Source organism: Lytechinus pictus, chromosome 3, assembly GCF_037042905.1.
Source record: "Lytechinus pictus isolate F3 Inbred chromosome 3, Lp3.0, whole genome shotgun sequence".
Taxonomy (NCBI): domain Eukaryota; kingdom Metazoa; phylum Echinodermata; class Echinoidea; order Temnopleuroida; family Toxopneustidae; genus Lytechinus; species Lytechinus pictus.
Window position 1 is genome coordinate 66,189,313 of NC_087247.1, and position 21,024 is coordinate 66,210,336.

Genomic DNA, 21,024 nt, shown 5'->3' on the forward strand with positions numbered 1-21,024 from the left:
GAAATATTCGGCCAAAGTTCATTGACCCTAAATGACCTTTAACCTTGGTCATGTGACCTGAAACTCAGGCAGGATGTTCAGTAATACTTGATTAACCTTATGTCCAAGTTTCATGAACTAGGTCCATATACTTTCTAAGTTATGATGTCATTTCAAAAACTTTACCTTAGGTTAAGATTTGATGTTGACGCCGCCGCCGTCGGCAAAAAATGCATTCGGCTATAAGTGGGTGTAAAAAAACCAAACACACAAGCCAATAGGTGTCACATTCATCTATGTAAATTTTTAAGGTAATCTCATTGAATCATGTACACATGTATTTGCTGCTTCTTGAATAAAGAACTGATATCAAAATAGCCAGACACATCTGTCAAATATTTGTAACGTACTTGCCTAACCATGCAACATGAATATTTAACCAGTAGACCAAACTCTTTATGACAATGACATGTGTTGACTACCGTAGTATAGTTACATGATCAAAAAATTTTATACTAGCAAGATAATACACTCTCAAATTCTTTACAATGATTTTCCAATGAAATTACTTGTACTTTCCAGACTTCTTGCGGATACCTCTGGAGCGATTCTTTCTTCTCCTGCGATCAGGCTTACGGTTCCTCTGCAGTCTCCCTAATGAGATGCCTTGTCTACGCTTGATAAGAGTATGTTTCTCTACTAATGGTGCAAGTTTACCTTGTTCAGCTAACATTGACAGGAATGTGAAGATGAATGGATCATAGTTGTGGGTCCGTCGATTGTCATCGATCTGTTAATAATAATAATTGATATAACTTCACCTGGTTGATTCATAGTTTAACCTTTTTTTTACTCCTAAAGACACTAGAAAATATTGCCTTTGTCGGTGAGTTGGCTCAGTTGGTAGAGCATCCGTCCCACAACCGGGAGGTAGAGTTCACACCCTAGCTGTGTCAAACCAAAAGACGTTAAAAGAATTGCTGCTACCCTGTATGGTGTTCAATGATTCAAGGGATAGAGCCACATCGATCTGGTGCTGCACAGTGGCTGCCAGGCCCACGATCAATTGGACAAAAAGAATTTTCGAAGTATTTCTATTTCAGATTTCATTTTGAACAATGAAATATGGATTTTTATTTTGTTTTTCATTCTCGATTCACTAAGCTGATTGGTACATTTCAGACCACTTATAAAGACTAATTTGTGATCAGTAGGTCATGCTCTCTTCTCATTCAATTGGTCATTTACTGCCTGTGCATTGACACAGTGAATTGTTTTCACTTATTACGAAACATCCACATTTACTCTTTGAATATACACGTAGGTATGCTTAAGTCAGATTGATTTAGTCATCACTGGTTTTGCCTTTACCCAGTTATAACTATGACCACTATTTTCCAGTCACTTTATTAGATTTACGATTACTCAAGTAGATAATGGCTCCTGATAAATTCTGGATCAGATTGGATGTGTTAAAGTCAATTTTAATTAAAACAGACACGTATCCCTTCCCCTTTCAATTACAAATAATTTTAAGTACTTCATGGCTACCTATGATGTATAAAAGTTTGTTAAATTCATCCTAATTACCTTGTACTTGTTTCTCTTCTCCCTTTCATCTTGTAGTCTTTGTTCATACACACTGATTTCATTTTCGACTCCTTTCAAGACATCAAGAAGCTCCTGTAGACAGAAATGATTATATCATTAACATGAATGCTAATATACATTAATCACATAGAGAGAGAATAGGACAAAACACCCCATGCTTATATATGTACAAGATCTTTGGAAAGAAAAAAGGAATCCTTGAAAGATTGAGAAAAATAGACCCAAGGCACATGGATACACAAACACTTGGCACTAGTAATTTGAGTGCTAAATACGTTTTTTTTTCCAAAGTCATTGAGGGAGGAGGGTGCTTTTCTATATATTAATTGCAGACAAAAAATTAACATTTAAACCAATTTCTTAAAACATTACTTTGAAGAAGATATTTTTCATGGACCCTGCAGTACTCTTGTAAACTATTATTTTTTAAAATAAAAAATAAAGGAAACAAATGGTTGGCATTTCTCTTGAAAGTGGAAGTAAATGAATTGCTAATGATGGATCCTTGATGTGAAGTTTATTGGTCTGTCATCAAATTTTACATAACTAACCATGAAGGTCTTCTTGTTGTAAACCTCAGTTTTAAGTTCATCCATGAGCAATGCACAATCAATTTTCAACCATCATTAAATCATGGAAATAGTAAATTCATTTCTTCAAGGCATGTAACATACAGCCATGTGTATTACCCCTGGTGTAAAGTGTTGTGTATCATCTTGTTTGTTAGCAGCTTTCTTGATCTTTGTCCACACAGCAGCTTCTCGCTTCCCAGAGCCACGCCCACCTGATCCATCTTTATTAAATAGTTGTCGCTTAGCTTGTATATCAGTATCGTCAAAATCAATACCGGGTCTCTTCCTCAGTGACTTCAGCCTGTTTAGCGACAAAAAATATGACAATTAAGGAGATATTAAACCAATATCCTTTATTTTGAAAAGAGAAAATGGGAATAATCAAGTTTCAATATAACCACAATACCCAGCAGCTACGGTAATCTGATAGTCTATGACAACATTGATTTAAAAGTCAACAGATTGAATATACAGTGAAATGACAAGCTGAACCACATTGACCAAAATAAAACAAAATATATTGTTCAAGGATGATATACCTTGTTCTTTTCATGTAAATTGCTTATTGTTGAAATGCCAAATAGTAATAATCATAGACTAAAAAAATAAAGACCAAAACAAAACCAAGAAATCAGCAGCAAAGCTTGATTTTACCTTCCAATATCAAGTCCTCCAATTTCCCCTCCCTCATCAATAATAGCTTGCTTCCTTTCATCTTCAATCTTAGCAATGGCAGCTTCCAACTTATTCCTCTCATCTGCGCTAGCACCAGCTTTCCAGGCCTGAAATTTATTTAATTTGCTGGTAGTTGGACTGTTAGACCTAGACTGATTAGCAGACTTGATTAGAGGAGAGTTAAAAGCACTCCCCATTTCAGAAGCTGTATCTGTGCTGTAGTTGCTAGGAGATGGGGATGTTGGGATGCGATCCGGGGCTGTGTGAATGGTCAGAGGTTGGCATAAGTCTGGAGGAATCTTAGCTGTGAAAGAGAGTAGTGTCTTATTGGTATTACTTGGTTCAAGTTTAGTCTCTAGTTTCCTCTCTTGTTTTATAATGTCTAGTTTAGCCTCCTGTTTAATCTCCTTGATTTCTGGTTGAGTCTCAGCTTTCATCTCTGACACATTTTCTACTTTAATTTCTGGTTTATTTTTTGATTTACTCATACATGTATCTTCCTTGATGCACTCATCTTCAAAAGTCTCATTTTCTTTCATATCCTTTTCTTTTGTGTCCATGTCACTGTTGTGACCTTCACTCTTTGTACTTGTCTCCATACTAGTGCTTTCTTCCTTGTTATCTGCTACAACATCTACATCAATGATTTCTACAATCTCTGTCCAACTACCTCCATCAGCATCATCATCTGTCTTCACAACAATACAAACATTTCCTTCATCATTTTTCAGTGTTTCACCTGTCCCCTCAGAACCTCCTTCTTGTTCAGTGGTTGTTTCAGATTTACTTTGATTGTCTTTAATAAGAGGTGAATCTCCACTTAATTCAGAATTCTTCTTTGGAGTTTTGTCGACACCCTTGTCAAGACTCTTGTCTTCCTCACTTTCTGATTCTGCCGAGTCTGTATTGGGGCTTGACATTGATTGTTCATCACAAGAAAGAGGAGATTTACAATAGTTGTGACCGTCAAGAGCAGCTGGTAATCTAAATATAATAGAACAGAGCAAATAAACCAACTTGATGTATAAATGCAAGTATGCAACCATTGCAGAATCATACATATTAAGTGATTATTTCTAATGATATGTCAGGACAGAAATACATTCCTCGATGAGGTCACATAACTATATGGAATTGACAAGTACTCTAGGCATTCTTGTATTGCTGATCACAGGAATCAGCTCTCCTTCATGGCAGATTACACATGAAATACACAACAGAAAGTTAACCTGTACAAGTGCATACACAATTTTATGAATCTGTAATTATGAAAGCTAGAGAAGTATAATAATGTTAAGTTTAAACAAATACCGTCATGAAACCAATGAGGGAACATTTAATTGACTCTTACTTGTACACTGGTGTTGGGCTTGGACCTTTATCAATCTGGGCATGCTTCTTCTTCTTTTTCTTCTTTTTCTTTTTCTTCTTTTTGACTAAAGCAATCTCTTTATTTTGACTGTCTGCTTGAAGAGAAGGGATGGTTGAACCTGTATGATGTTCAGCAGCATTATAGATATCCAACGATGTATTGTAATCTCTTGATAACTTAGGTGACAGTTTGCCTGGAGGAGGTTTTTGTGTTGATTCTACAAGCTGTTTATCAAAGACAGGAAAAATTTATTCCTCAACAAAATACTCTATTTTTCCTTGCACTGAAGAGACAAAAGGCAACATATTCTTGTTGTGTCCAATAGATTTCCTACTTGACACTTTATATATTAGAATTTAAGAAAAACAGTTAACTAATGTGACTCCCAGTGTCTTGAATAGTTAACCGATATATATAAATCCCTTTCAATGATTGATACGTGTAAATCATAGCCATATTAGATTTTTCACACAGTACAAAACCTTTAACCTTAAACCTTTAACTTTGGTAAATGCCCCAAACATGCCTATTACCAATCTAATTAATCTACTAGATTATGTGAATGCGTATTCCCTAAAAGAAATATGGTGTGAACTGTGAAGAATATGAAATGAAAATATCTTTTTCAGGATGAATTTTGCAATTTTACATGAAAATTTATTTTGATTGGTACCTGAAATATCTATCTTTTCTTTTTTGTATAAAACCTATCGAAATTCATGAAATTGGTTGAAAACTTCAGGATATGAACTTTGTTCCTATCTTTGTGACATCCAATCACTAAATTTGTAAAATAAGTGGAAAAGTACCCTTCAATTAAAGAGGGAAATTAAAACACTGCAAGAGAGGGTGCTAGATACGAATAGAAATATTAGAGTTCTAATGGCTGAAAAATTATTTCATGGCCACTTCACTTTTGTATGTTAGATAATACTTGAGCATAATGCACATTACTGACGCTTTAACAAAGTTTTAGCCGGGCTTTAACTATTAGATCATATCTATATCACTGTGTGTGAAATGGGATAGAAAAATACAATGGCATACCTGATTAAGGGTCTGGAGTAGAATCTCTCTATTTGATCTGAGTGTAGAGAGCTTCTGTTCTATAGCTAACTTCTTGTCTGCTACTACAGCCATCAAGCTAAACCTAATGTCAGATGATCCACTGCAATATAAACAAAAGAGAAATCAAGTGAGAAAGAAATCTTGGTAAGTCAAATACAAAATAAAATTTACCTTTATTAAAAAGCAATTTAATATATTTTCCTACAATATATTCAAAACAGAATATATCTGTAAATAATTACTGAAAAAGATGTTTCTATGGCTAAACTAGCATAAAAGTAAAATAAAGCTGGATCAAGGCTTGTCCAGATGAAGCAACATGTTTCAATGGACCAAAAACTGCAGGTCAATGAAATTCTTATCTGTAGGTTAGCATACTTAAGTTTGTCTGTGCAACTTCGAAGAAATGGTTTTGTTGAAATTGATGCATATGATGCATTTTTAGCAGTTGTATAAATTTGTTTCACACTGTCTTCAACACCAATATTGTTCTTGTTTGTTGCATCCTATCTAAATGAAGTTTAAACAGTAAACTTGATCTCAGGAATATACTAGCACAGAAATTTACTGATTTAAGAATATATGCAAAATAAAATGTGTATCACATTGATTAAAACATGCTAAACAAAAATGAGTAGGAAATAGGTTAGTGATGACTAGCGCAATGTGTACAATCAGACTAGATTTGCTTACCCTTCATTCTCAAGTCTATCGGCAATCACTCTCTGGAACTTTGCAGTCCATTCCTCTCTCTCATCCCAAGGCCCTATAATAACAATCATGTATATTGGATACGGTAATTTACTTTGTAGTACATCAACCATCATGATTAATTCACTGTATACCAAAAACTCACTCCCCCAACCAATAATTCATGATGGTATTTATTAACAATGATGAAAACAAACTATTTCCTCCACTCAACTGAATAAATTTGGTATTGAATTCAGGAGTGAAAGTGATGGTATCCATTAAGTGCCCCCCCCCCCTCTCCCCCAAAAAGCAGACTTGTCCTGTATGATGTTGCCTTCTAAGAGAATGGTGTCAAGATGCACTGATTAGTAAATGACTTGGTTGCATCTGACATAAATTTAGCATCACTTATAACAGAACAAAGCAAAAGCAATTTTGTGTCTCGCCCACTTATGAAAATAACCAGAAATATCGTGATTTGCGAGGGCACGCAACAGAATTGTATCGAAACTTCATTGTGAAATGACTAGTACTAGAAATGACTGGGATGGAATAACACATAAGAGTCTTGCACGAAAACTTTAATGTTGACCTGAAAATGGCCTTTGACCTTACCATGTGACTTCCGACTGCAGCCTAACATGCAGGTCGCCTAAGTACATCTGAAAAGTGACTTACAATTGCAGAGTTAGGTGTCATAAGAAAGTCTTGCATGTAAACTTTGAAGGTTGACCTGAAAAAGACCTTTGACCTTACCATGTGACCTCCGACTGCAGCCTAACATATGCAGGTCCCCCAAGTCCATCTACCATCCAAGTTTGATTGAAAAGTGACTTACGTTGCGGAGTTAGGTGTCATAAGAGAGTCTTGCATGTAAACTTTAACGTTGACCTGAAAATGACCTTTGAACTTATCATGTAACCTCCGACTGCAGCCTAACATGCAGGTCTCCCAAGTCCATCTACCATCCAAGTTTGGTTGAAAAGTGACTTACGGTTGTGGAGTTAGGTGTCATAAGAGAGTCTTGCATGTAAACTTTAACGTTGACCTGAAAATGACCTTTGACCTTACCATGTGACCTCCGACTGCAGCCTAACATATGCAGGTCCCCCAAGTCCATCTACCATCCAAGTTTGGTTGAAAAGTGACTTACGTTGCGGAGTTAGGTGTCATAAGAGAGTCTTGCATGTAAACTTTAACGTTGACCTGAAAATGACCTTTGAACTTATCATGTAACCTCCGACTGCAGCCTAACATGCAGGTCTCCCAAGTCCATCTACCATCCAAGTTTGGTTGAAAAGTGACTTACGGTTGTGGAGTTAGGTGTCATAAGAGAGTCTTGCATGTAAACTTTAACGTTGACCTGAAAATGACCTTTGACCTCCACGTGACCTCCGACTGCAGCATAACATGCAGGTCCCCCCAGTCCATCTACCATCCAAGTTTGGTTGAAAAGTGACTTACGGTTGCGGAGTTAGGTGTCATAAGAGTCTTGCATGTAAACTTTAATGTTGACCTGAAAATGACCTTTGACCTTACCATGTGACCCCGACTGCAGCATAACATGCAGGTCCCCCAAGTCCATCTACCATCCAAGTTTGGTTGAAAAGCGACTTAGGGTTGTGGAGTTATAGGTCATAAGGTTTGTGACGGACGGACAACATTTGGATCCCTAAGTCTCGCCTTCACCTCTGGTGGGTGAGACAAAAATAGATATCTATTGAAAATTCAGAAGAAAAAAATATTGAAAATGCAAATAGCCAATGAAATCATGAATCCAAATGATAAACTGGTACAGTCAATAAAAAAATCATAAATTGTTAAGATTGAATTTTGATTTAGAAGGCCAATAGCCCCAAATCAGGAATATCATTCTCAGAAAAAATGAGATTTCCAGAATTATTAAATTTTTCCCCAAGAAGTTTATTTTGTATTACTCTATTTGATCAAGTATCCTCACTATGTTGAAAATATTGTACCAAGTTTTGAAATAGGAGATTTACATGTACATACCATGATCCAATGGACCACGTTTGAGTCCATCTAGTTCATAGAGGCGTCCTGCTATAGGGACATAGCTGACAAAATGAAAGGTCTCTCTAGCTCTTGTGATCCCCCCTGTTGCTTTCTCTGGTAATCTTGGGGGTTCAGGATGTGCATGGGCATTGTGAGCCTGGGCTATCTCAGGTACATTTCCAATAGCTTCACCACGATCCTAACAGATCATAATACAAATAATGCTTTAGTCACACCAATGAAACCCACTCCACACAGACTGATGGTATGTCATAGGAAATAACGTAATACATTTAGTTGGTGTGAAGTAGGTTTCGCCTGTGTGAGTGTCACACCAACAAAACCCACTCCACACAGACTGATGGTATGTCACAGGAAATAACGTAATACATTTGGTTGGTGTGAAGTAGGTTTCGCCTGTGTGAGTGTCACACCAACGAAACCCACTCCACACAGACTGATGGTATGTCATAGGAAATAACGCAATACATTTGGTTGGTGTGAAGTAGGTTTCGCCTGTGTGAGTGTCACACCAATGAAACCCACTCCACACAGACTGATGGTATGTCAAAGGAAATAACGTAATACATTTGGTTGGTGTGAAGTAGGTTTTGCCTGTATGAGTGTCACACCAACGAAACCCACTCCACACAGACTGATGGTATGTCAAAGGAAATAACGTAATACATTTGGTTGGTGTGAAGTAGGTTTTGCCTGTATGAGTGTCACACCAACGAAACCCACTCCACACAGACTGATGGTATGTCACAGGAAATAACGTAATACATTTGGTTGGTGTGAAGTAGGTTTTGCCTGTCTGAGTGTCACACCAACGAAACCCACTCCACGCAGACTGATGGTATGTCACAGGAAATAACGTAATACATTTGGTTGGTGTGAAGTAGGTTTTGCCTGTGTGAGTGTCACACCAACGAAACCCACTCCACACAGACTGATGGTATGTCACAGGAAATAACGTAATACATTTGGTTGGTGTGAAGTAGGTTTCGCCTGTGTGAGTGTCACACCAACGAAACCCACTCCACACAGACTGATGGTATGTCACAGGAAATAACGTAATACATTTGGTTGGTGTGAAGTAGGTTTCGCCTGTGTGAGTGTCACACCAACGAAACCCACTCCACACAGACTGATGGTATGTCACAGGAAATAACGTAATACATTTGGTTGGTGTGAAGTAGGTTTCGCCTGTGTGAGTGTCACACCAACGAAACCCACTCCACACAGACTGATGGTATGTCATAGGAAATAACGCAATACATTTGGTTGGTGTGAAGTAGGTTTTGCCTGTGTGAGTGTCACACCAATGAAACCCACTCCACACAGACTGATGGTATGTCACAGGAAATAACGTAATACATTTGGTTGGTGTGAAGTAGGTTTCGCCTGTGTGAGTGTCACACCAACGAAACCCACTCCACACAGACTGATGGTATGTCACAGGAAATAACGTAATACATTTGGTTGGTGTGAAGTAGGTTTTGCCTGTATGAGTGTCACACCAACGAAACCCACTCCACACAGACTGATGGCATGTCACAGGAAATAACGTAATACATTTGGTTGGTGTGAAGTAGGTTTTGCCTGTCTGAGTGTCACACCAACGAAACCCACTCCACGCAGACTGATGGTATGTCACAGGAAATAACGTAATACATTTGGTTGGTGTGAAGTAGGTTTTGCCTGTGTGAGTGTCACACCAACGAAACCCACTCCACACAGACTGATGGTATGTCACAGGAAATAACGTAATACATTTGGTTGGTGTGAAGTAGGTTTCGCCTGTGTGAGTGTCACACCAACGAAACCCACTCCACACAGACTGATGGTATGTCACAGGAAATAACGTAATACATTTGGTTGGTGTGAAGTAGGTTTCGCCTGTGTGAGTGTCACACCAACGAAACCCACTCCACACAGACTGATGGTATGTCATAGGAAATAACGCAATACATTTGGTTGGTGTGAAGTAGGTTTTGCCTGTGTGAGTGTCACACCAATGAAACCCACTCCACACAGACTGATGGTATGTCACAGGAAATAACGTAATACATTTGGTTGGTGTGAAGTAGGTTTCGCCTGTGTGAGTGTCACACCAACAAAACCCACTCCACACAGACTGATGGTATGTCACAGGAAATAACGTAATACATTTGGTTGGTGTGAAGTAGGTTTTGCCTGTGTGAGTGTCACACCAACGAAACCCACTCCACACAGACTGATGGTATGTCACAGGAAATAACGTAATACATTTGGTTGGTGTGAAGTAGGTTTCGCCTGTGTGAGTGTCACACCAACGAAACCCACTCCACACAGACTGATGGTATGTCACAGGAAATAACGTAATACATTTGGTTGGTGTGAAGTAGGTTTCGCCTGTGTGAGTGTCACACCAACGAAACCCACTCCACACAGACTGATGGTATGTCATAGGAAATAACGCAATACATTTGGTTGGTGTGAAGTAGGTTTCGCCTGTGTGAGTGTCACACCAATGAAACCCACTCCACACAGACTGATGGTATGTCAAAGGAAATAACGTAATACATTTGGTTGGTATGAAGTAGGTTTTGCCTGTATGAGTGTCACACCAACGAAACCCACTCCACACAGACTGATGGTATGTCAAAGGAAATAACGTAATACATTTGGTTGGTGTGAAGTAGGTTTTGCCTGTATGAGTGTCACACCAACGAAACCCACTCCACACAGACTGATGGTATGTCAAAGGAAATAACGTAATATATTTGGTTGGTGTGAAGTAGGTTTTGCCTGTATGAGTGTCACACCAACGAAACCCACTCCACACAGACTGATGGTATGTCACAGGAAATAACGTAATACATTTGGTTGGTGTGAAGTAGGTTTTGCCTGTCTGAGTGTCACACCAACGAAACCCACTCCACGCAGACTGATGGTATGTCACAGGCAATAACGTAATACATTTGGTTGGTGTGAAGTAGGTTTTGCCTGTGTGAGTGTCACACCAACGAAACCCACTCCACACAGACTGATGGTATGTCACAGGAAATAACGTAATACATTTGGTTGGTGTGAAGAAAGTTTTGCCTGTGTGAGTGTCACACCAACGAAACCCACTCCACACAGACTGATGGTATGTCCTAGGAAATATCGTAATACATTGGTTGGTGTGAAGTAGGTTTTGCCTGTGTGAGTGTCTCACCCATGAAACCCACTCCACACAGACTGATGGTATGTCATAGGAAATAACGTAATACATTTGGTTGATGTGAAGTAGGTTTTGCATGTGTGAGTGTCGCATCAACGAAACCCACTCCACACAGACTGATGGTATGTCATAGGAAATAATGTAATACATTTGGTTGGTGTGAAGTAGGTTTTGCCTGTGTGAGTGTCACACCAATGAAACCCACTCCACACAGACTGATGGTATGTCATAGGAAATATCGTAATACATTTGGTTGGTGTGAAGTAGGTTTTGCCTGTCTGAGTGTCACACCAACGAAACCCACTCCACACAGACTGATGGTATGTCCTAGGAAATATCGTAATACATTTGGTTGGTGTGAAGTAGGTTTTGCCTGTGTGAGTGTCACACCAACGAAACCCACTCCACACAGACTGATGGTATGTCCTAGGAAATATCGTAATACATTTGGTTGGTGTGAAGTAGGTTTTGCCTGTGTGAGTGTCACACCAATGAAACCCACTCCACACAGACTGATGGTATGTCATAGGAAATATCGTAATACATTGGTTGGTGTGAAGTAGGTTTTGCCTGTGTGACTGTGGCATAAGAATGAATCAAGGATTTAAAAAAAAATGGAACACCTCTGGCAGTCTCGCCTGCATGACACGATTCAATATAGTAGCAGTGCTGACTTTGAAAACGACTATAGAATAATCATTCACAAAAAACACCATTCATACATGTATGATGATAAAAATAAAATACTATGTTCACTGACCCTAAATGACATTTGACCTTGATTGTGTGACCAAAGACTTCTGCAAGATGATCAGTAATACTTGACTACTCTTATGTCCAAGTTTTATGAACTAGCCCCATAAATAATTAAAGTTACAATAGAAATTCAACAAATACCCCTAAAGGCGACCGCACACCTTACGATTGGTCTGCGACTCAATTTTGGAAGAAAACGTAGTAGAATTTGATGCTAATATTGAGACTTGGATTATCTTACTGTGTAATGTTCGAAATCATTGTACGAATACCTATGTTAAAATCTGGGACTACGCTATCATCCTTCTTAGAATAAAAGCAAATTTAATATCTAGTCGTAATGACGTCATACATGTAGCAGTCGTACGATTGGCTACGATTTGAAACTAATTTGGCCTTTACTCCAAAATAAAGGCTTACAATCTTACAAAATGGTTATATTAGTATTCTTTCAATTAATTTTAACCTTAAATACAATGATATGTTCCATTCACATTTTCAGAAAATGAGCAAAATGCGATTTGTTCCAAAATCGGATCGCGAATAGTCGTAAGATGTGCGGTGGCCTTAGCATGCCCAAAGTTCATTGACCCTGAATTACCTTTGACCTTGGTCATGTGACCCGAAACTCGAGCAGGATGTTTGGTAATACTTCATTACCCTTATGCTAAGTTTCATTTACTAGGTCCATATACTTTTTAAGTTATGATAACATTTCATAAACTTAACCTTAGGTTAAGATTTCAATATTGATTCCCCCAACATGGTCATTTCCCCCAACATTTCCCCCAACATGGTCAAGTTCATTGACCCTAAATGAACTTTGACCTTGGTCATGTGACCTAAAACCAAGGCAGGATGTTAAAGTAATACTTGATGACCCTTTTGTCCAAGCAAGTTTCATGAACGAGGTCCATATACTTTCTAGGTTATGATGTCATTTAAAAAAACTTAACCTCAGGTCAAGATTTGATGTTGACGCCGCCGCCACCATCGGAAAAACTGCGCCTATAGTCTTGCTCTGCTATGCAGGCACTTACATTGACGAGTGGATACCATGCGCGACCCAAAAAACATGTAAAAAAGATGTCTTTTTCAAGATAGGGCACGTTACGTACGTAACATAATACGGGTGTCAAAAACACTAAAATAATGAAACAAATGGAGCGCCTCTGGCAGTCTCACCTGCATCGCGCGATTCAATATAGCAGCAGTGCTGATTTTGAAAACTACCATAAAATAATTATTCACAAAAAACACCATTCTTATAATGATACAATACTACGTTCATTGACAAAAAAATGACATTTAACCTTGATAATGCGACCTAAGACTTGTCAGTGATACTTGATTACCCCTATATCCACATTTTATAAACTATATCTATAAACTTTGAAAGTTATGACAGCAATCTAAAAATTACCTCCAAAATGGCCAAAGCTCAATGACCTCAAATGACCTTTGATTTTGGCCATGTGACCTGAAAGTTCCAAAGGATGTTCTATGATACTTGATTACTCTTATGTCCAAGTTTCATGAATCAGATCCATAAACATTCAAAGTTATGATTGTAATTCAACAGATACCCCCAAAATGGCCAAAGTTCATTGACCTTTGACCTTGGTCATGTGACCTGAAACTCACACAGGATGTTCAATGATACTTGATTACTCTTAGGTCCAAGTTTCATGTATCAGATCCATAAAATTCCAAAGTTATGATGGTAATTCAACATACAGTATAACCCCAATTTGGCCAAAGTTCATTGACCTTAAATGACCTTGATCATGTCACCTGAAACTCGCACTGGATGTTCAGTGATACTTGATTACTCTTATGTTCAAGTTTCATGAATCAGATCCATAAACTTTTAAAGTTATGATGGTAATTCAACAGATACCCCCAACTCGGCCAAAGTTCATTGACCCTAAAGGACCTTTGACCTTGGTCATGTGACTTGAAACTCAGGCAGGATGTTAAGTAATACTTGATTAACCTTATGGCCGAGTCTCATGAACTATGTCCATATACTTTCTAAGTTATGATGACATTTCAAAAACTTAACCTTAGGTTAAGATTTTGATGTAGATTCCCCCAACATGGTCTAAGTTCATTGACCCTAAATGACCTTTGACCTTAGTCATGTGACCAAAACTCAGGCAGGATGTTGAGTAATACTTTATTAACCTTATGGCCAAGTTTCATGAACTAGGTTCCAATACTTTCTAAGTTATGCTGTCATTTCAAAAACTTAACCTTCGGTTAAGATTTGGTGTTGACGCTGCCGCCTTCAAAGCGGCGCCTATAGTCTCACTCTGCTTTGCAGGTGAGACAAAAGGGTATCTATTTTTGCTAGGATAGCTTACGTGTTTAGGGTCAAATTTGCGAGGGTGTAAAAAAATTAAGACTAAAATGTTTTATAAAGGATGTACTTTTTGCCTCAAGAGTCAACACTATACGTGTTTAGAGTACGATTTGCGCGAGATGTGGGAGGTGGTACTAAACCCAATGATGTAGGTACCGACGACAGACGTCCGTGACGTCACAATAAAAATATCACTGTACTTGTTTAGGGGGTCAATTTAGGGAGTACTTGCCAAGTGTATCGTTTTGTTTCCAATACTTGTTAAGGGTAGGGTTTCACACGCCAATACTTGTTAAGGGGTGCATTTTCAGAATATTGAAAATACGTGTTTAGGGTGCTTTTCGAGACCCCATGGTCGCGCATGGTATCCACTCGTCAATGGAAGTGGCCCCTACGGGCATGTGACAAACTCTCCATTTGTCATGTAATTTCTATAAACTTAATTTTTAATGACTCACAATGTTTGAAACAAAATCTTTTCACAGAAATATGGATGAAATGATGTGTCTGATTTTATATTGAATGCGCAGGTAAACTCATTTTCAATTTTGTAAAAATGAAAGGGAAGCTACTTGCATGCATGACATCACAAAATGAAAACTTATTCCATTTCAGTATCTTTTGATCCTTTTTTGCTAAACTCTTAAACAACAATTAAATTTTAATGTGTACACTTAGTGTGCAGTTGAAAATCAATTGAAATCTCAAAAACATTTACTTTCTTGCATTATTTCTTTGATTTGATATATATACACTTTTATAAACTTAATATTTTTCTACATAGCTAAAGGCTTGTCACATCGTTCCGTTCAAGCCCAGCATGTGACTTGTAACTATTTTTGCTACCAGCAAGTTGCCTTCATTGACAGTATCTTGCACGCCCTTACTCACAGGAGGCAATACAAGTCTGAATTGCCCAAAGATAAATTTTGAACATGCTCAAAACTTTTTTGCGGGTGAGTTGTGGGCATTCCTCTGCAACTCACCCGCAAAAAAGTTTTGAGCATGTTCAAAATTTCTCTTTTCTCAGGGCTTGCACCAATCAATGTGACAGGGCCTTATGCAAATGGTATATTCTTACCTCTGGGCTGAAGTTTTTAGTAAACTCCTTGAAATTTGAAAGAGTTTTACCCAAAGTAATGTCCTGGCAATTTAGGAGGACACTCAGCAGAGCATGTGTTGCACAGGAATTTGGTACTACCTGTATGACAAAAACAACAAAAGATGTATACTGTCATACATTTCAAGCTCAGTGTGAGGAAAACTGTGTTTGTGATTTAAAAACAAAAGGATGTTGTTTTTCTTGGAAGTTGTAATATATCAGAACAAACCTTCTCTCTACAGGTAAAATATCTGCTTTAATATGTCCAATGATTATTGATAAAAAAAAACTATTTGGTATGAATTCAGGATTAAGCTCACCTGATGAGCAAAGAACATATCTCTGAGAAGACCGGGATTAGTGACGTATGCATCATCCGAGATTGACTGAACCTTACGTCTCGCCCGACGCTCTTCGATCCATTTGAAGAGAAAAATAAATCCATAGACAGGTCCATCTATAGGTTTCTGAAGATCATATACTTCCTCAACCTGTACACCCTTTGTACCTACATGTAGATATGATGAGAAGTTACATCATTCATATTATATCTGGTTCATTAAAAAAAATTCCAAAATAATCAGATTAAAAAAAAAATCTATCATGTTGATTTATCTGTAAATCAGACTTTTTGCTCTAATTTGCTACAAAAAGCTCCTAGAATGCTAATTTTTGGTGCTAATATTCTTTATACCATTGTTATCAATTACAAATGAAAAAGTTCCTGGTTTGAAAATGAATTTATTTATATTATTTCATGAAATTTTTATGTACTTCTTTGTTTTTTTACCTTTAATTTTTCTCTTTTTTTTCACCAAATTTATAGCAGAAACTTTTAGAAGCAACTGCAGTCTGATATGCACTTACATAATGTTGTGTAATTTTTCAACCTCATACTAGGACATCGTAAATTTGGTCTCAAAAGATGAGCAAGACTTAAAAGTAATAAGTCAGTGAGCGGTGCGTTTGAAAAATTTCACGCAAAGGAATGGTCACAGAAAATGTCGAGGGGGGGGTTAGGGTTACTTTTATTTAAACTTTAAATATACAATTTGATAATCAAAAGCCACAAAGGTTCAAAGCGAGGGATTCCCACTTGACTGGCCTCAATATCTTCTTGGCTCTGGCAAAGTTTGGTACTCTTCATATTCCCCATTGTGCTAGGGTACGTGCCCTATAACAAATTGGCATTGTACTAACAATATTGTAATTTAAAGACCCAGACCGGAGCTAAAAGTGCAATTGACAAATGGGAAATATGTAAGCTACATGTACATAATACAACAGAGTTGAAGTTTTTGCATATTCACTGCTTGACAGCTGAGTATTTTGCTTAAGAAAAACTGAAATTAACGGGTTTTGCGGGGATTTGGACAAAAGGCTTTCCATTGCCTTTCTCAAGACCATGACGTCATGTTGTGTTAGAAGCATCGTTATTCCATAGACTTGAACACTGAAAAAAGGGGTTATTTTTAAGCTTTTCAGATTCTGAATTCAATTTTTTTTTTAATTTGCAGAAAAAATGACAATGACAATTATTCAGTGCTCAAATAAATGGAAAGCTACAACTAGATTTTTTTGTGATTTTTTTTCTTAAGTCTTATTGGGCCTGAATTGCCATGTCAGGAAAACTTGTTACCCATTATCTGAATGCAGATATAATTCGTAAGCTGTGCCAAATAAGCAGGAAATAAATATGGTGAAAATTGGTCAAAAGCCGTAGATTTCATAAAGCTTGCAGATAAAGATATTTATGATATCTCTATGTGATATAAGAAGATAAAATGCTTAATCTGAAAAGGGGAAAAATCACCAACTTTTTCTGTGCACAAATCTATGGAATTACACTGCTTCTAAAACACCATGATGTCACAGTCTCGAGGCCGGTGCAAGCAAAAGTCTCTTTTTGAAGCCCGATAATTGGAGCTATTCTTCAGCAAAATACACAGCTTTTAAGCAGTGAAAATGGATAAAGCTTGCATTTCTGTACTAATTAAGTAGTTTAATAGCTTTCGATTGGTATATGATTTGTCAATTTCATTTTGGGGTCCGGTCTGGGTCTTTAAGGTCTGAAATCAAAAATCTTTTTCTTTGTTAAATTCATGTTGCTAGAGCATTATCTAAGGTCATTGATGACCCAGAATATGTGACCTGAAACTCATGCCAAGTGATCATTGACAGCTGACTGACTACCCTTATGTCAAAGTTTCATGACTCTTTCAAAGAAATGATGTTATCTAAAAAAAAAATAAACCCTTAAGCAGCTATATCTCACTTCTCCTATGCAGGTGAGACAAAAACATTTCATAGACAGTAACTTGAAAAATAAAGGGAGAAAGAAAAGGAGAGGAATGATGAGGAGAAAGAAATGAAAAGGGAAATGGAAATGAGATATAGAAGGAGAAAGGAAAGGACGAAGATGGAGGAGGAAAAAAGGAATGAGGAGAAATAGAAGTAGGATGACAAGAAGGAAAAGGAGAAACAGAGAAGGAGAAGGGGGAGTTGCTCAGAAAAGAATAATAAAAAGCCAAAGAAAATGAATAAAAAGGATTGAACAGAAGTAGCAATGGTAGTAGGAACATCATGTTCAGTACTATGTAATAAATCAGCTTACCAAACTCTTGGACTAGAAGAGTGAATACACCTGGAGATTGAAAAAAAAAGAGATTACCGGTAACTAAAATTATAGCAAGCATAACATTCATATCTAAACCTATATAGATTATTGCACAAATTTTTATCATGAATTCCTTTCCAACAGAATCAAAGCATAACTAAATAGGCACATTGTCCAAACATTGCTCTACAACTTTCACCATCATAATCAATGCATGATTTGTCAGGACAAGGTTTTATTCCAACCTTGAAATAGTGGAGCGATATTACAGATAGAACAATTCCACCAACATAACCAAGGTCAAAGATTGACCTGCTAATGCACAAGTGCATCTTTAATAACTTAATACTCCCACGTAATTCCTTGGGCTCCTCTCATGAGTCGTCCCAATTCTGCTACACCAAATTGCGTCCGTGTAGCTGGGCACGGCCAATGTTGGAGACTTGCATCTCAATATAAGCAGAGAGCCCTCATCTAATATACTACCTCATAATCCATTTCATCACAATTTAATCCATGAATCATTTTTTTTTATAAATAGTTTTTTTTTTAATATTAAGCAAAATGCTAGCCTATCAATAGGACCATTAGTACTATAATTTTGGCATAACACACACACAGCTGAAACACACAAACACACACTCACAGAGTGCACACATTTTGTGTGCAAGGGGAACAGCTAAAAATTCCTCCTTTTGCACCTTACTCACAAACCCCTTTTTGAGGAAAATCAATGTTTAAAGCATTTCTTGTATGTGATTCTGTTATCCAAATCTAATGTACTTTGTATGAAATTAAAATAATTAAATTCTCCAATAAGCCCACTGAGATTTCACTTTATCACAAACTTTTCTTTGAGTGTTAAAAAAAGAAGTCTCATATCTTGTAAATAAACATACCATATTTTCTAAAACTGTTTGATTATTATGGTACTGGTCATAGCAAATCTAATGAAAATACTATTTTTTACCTATCCTGTAAGCTAAAATGTCAGAATTAATTTGAAATACCCTTCTACCGATATTATGTAGACCACGACGTGGGGGCGTTGTGATCTAGTGGTTAAGACTCTCGTCTTTCAATCTGAAGGACATGGGTTAGATTACAAGCCATGGCGTGTTTTCCTTCAGCAAGAAAGTCACCCACATTGTACTGCACTCAACCCAGGTGAGGTAAATGTGTACCAGCAGGAATTAATTCCTCAAAAAGCTGTGCACACCAGAATCTGTATACTAGCTTAGCCAGGGTAATATAGGAGCACCTGGAGCACCTAGCAAGGTGGATATGTGCGCTATACATTATAGTATTTATTATTATATCACATTAGTATTGTGCAATGATTATGTTTATAATGTTCTTCAAAAAAAAAAGTGAGGCCCCAGCATGTACAAATTAAATTATACTAGCTTCCTAACAACATGCATGCCTGGGGTAGGCCTAAGGCCAAATTATTCTCTGTATCAAGAAGTTAGATCAAACTCAGTTATATTGTAAGACATTATCTATAACACATAGGCTACATACACTGTTGGAAAATGTGGCCAATGAGCATAGCGAGCTAGCAAATTATCAGAAGGTGGAAGAAAGAATGTTGCCCAAAAACCTCTTTCAAGTGGTGTGTAATTATCTTATCACGGGCTATAATGTACAGGGATACATCACTGTGAGCATAATACTATCATCTTTCACATGAAGGACTATCACAATGATGGTTATATTGTAATGGATTTGTTGTGGCGTAAACCACTGGATTACAGTTAGTATCTAAATGCGAACGAGTGAAGCGAGCAAGCAAATTTTCCGTAGTTGAAAGAAACAGAATGATTATCAATTCGTCTTTCAAGGGAGTGTAATTATGGGAGAAATTGCGGCGGTGATCGTAGTTAGCAAGCCTTAAAAAAATTATTTCAGTCGTTTACAATAATATGCATTAAATACAGAGGATGATGAGGGTATATTATCAATAGCATAAACGTTACAAGGATATGAACGACAAATACTGCGTTTCAGAAAAAAAGGTACAGTGTAATCCAAATCTAGGGAGCTGATATTTTAAAGCCCATTTGATTCTATATATTTATTTTGATTGGATATGAGAGAGGAACTCCTCAGCTTTCCATTGATACCCTATTTGTACCAGATGTGTCACATGTGACCAAATTAATTGATGTTGAAGACAACAGATGCAGATACCACTTTTTTCAAGTTTTTGGAAAACTTGATGAAAGGGCAGAGTCTGATGTAAATACTTTCATCAATGCCTGAGTTGGCAACAATGTTTTGATTGGACCCTTCTTCTTCCAAGGGAGTGTAAATGGGCAAATGTACTTGCAGATGATTAGCAAGGAGATCATACCACAGTTGGACCAACATTTTGAGAGACAGGTTCGAGGAGTGTACATGTACAGGCATCTTTCAGGATCATCCTGCCCACCGTTCCAACATCATTTGTGACATACTCAGAGAACTCATTGGACATCGAGTTGTTGTCCTCCACCGTGACGTAGAATGGCCATTAAGATTGCATGACCTAATACCCTGTGATTTTTTTCCTTTGGGGGTACTTAAAAAAACAAGGTGTTCGCAACTCCTCCCCAAGATCTTGATGATTTGCAGGCCCCAATTCAAGGTGGATGCTTTGCGCAATGATCCAGCAATGGTGAGATGAGTTCAAGATATCCTTCCACACTGCCGACTTTGTGCACAAAGGAGAGTAGTATATGCCGGAGGACATGTTAAAGGTGTGGGTGAATAAGACATTAACCTTTCAATCATCATTTAAGAGGAATGCCTTGACTCATCATTCTATAAATTACTTTGAAAACCTCAAAAACATTTTATCCTCTCAAGCGCACATTTATTTTTACCCACTTTACCAAAACTTGGAAAAAGTGGTATCTGCACCTGTTGTCTTCTACATCAATTAATTCAGTCATGCGTGAAACAAAAAGTACAAATAGGGTATCAATGAAAAGGAGTGAATGAAT

The 21,024-nt window shown here is 37.5% G+C and overlaps 1 protein-coding gene across 1 annotated transcript; it reads right to left on the reverse strand.

Moving 5' to 3' along the window:
* Positions 1-463: 463 nt before the first annotated feature.
* LOC129255399 (ubiquitin carboxyl-terminal hydrolase BAP1-like) lies at positions 464-20,516 on the reverse strand. The gene is made up of 12 exons (XM_064096059.1): positions 20,444-20,516; positions 18,035-18,064; positions 15,741-15,928; positions 15,400-15,519; positions 7,984-8,185; positions 5,971-6,043; positions 5,257-5,377; positions 4,189-4,433; positions 2,817-3,821; positions 2,280-2,463; positions 1,570-1,662; positions 464-769 (listed from the first exon to the last, which is right to left on the reverse strand). Exons 1-12 carry the CDS (start codon positions 20,514-20,516, stop codon positions 545-547), a joined length of 2,559 nt encoding a protein of 852 aa, XP_063952129.1. The 3' UTR covers positions 464-544.
* Positions 20,517-21,024: the final 508 nt, after the last annotated feature.

Bases quoted from the DNA above. Each gene is read 5' to 3' on its own strand.
- LOC129255399 (XM_064096059.1), bottom strand. From the start codon at position 20,516: ATGTCCAATGAGTTCTCTGAGTATGTCACAAATGATGTTGGAACGGTG. The intron at 8,186-15,399 runs GTAAGAATATAC...ATGATCTGTTAG, and splicing joins CTAAAAACTTCAGCCCAGAG to GATCGTGGTGAAGCTATTGG. The intron at 2,464-2,816 runs GTAAAATCAAGC...GTCGCTAAACAG, and splicing joins GGAGGACTTGATATTGGAAG to GCTGAAGTCACTGAGGAAGA.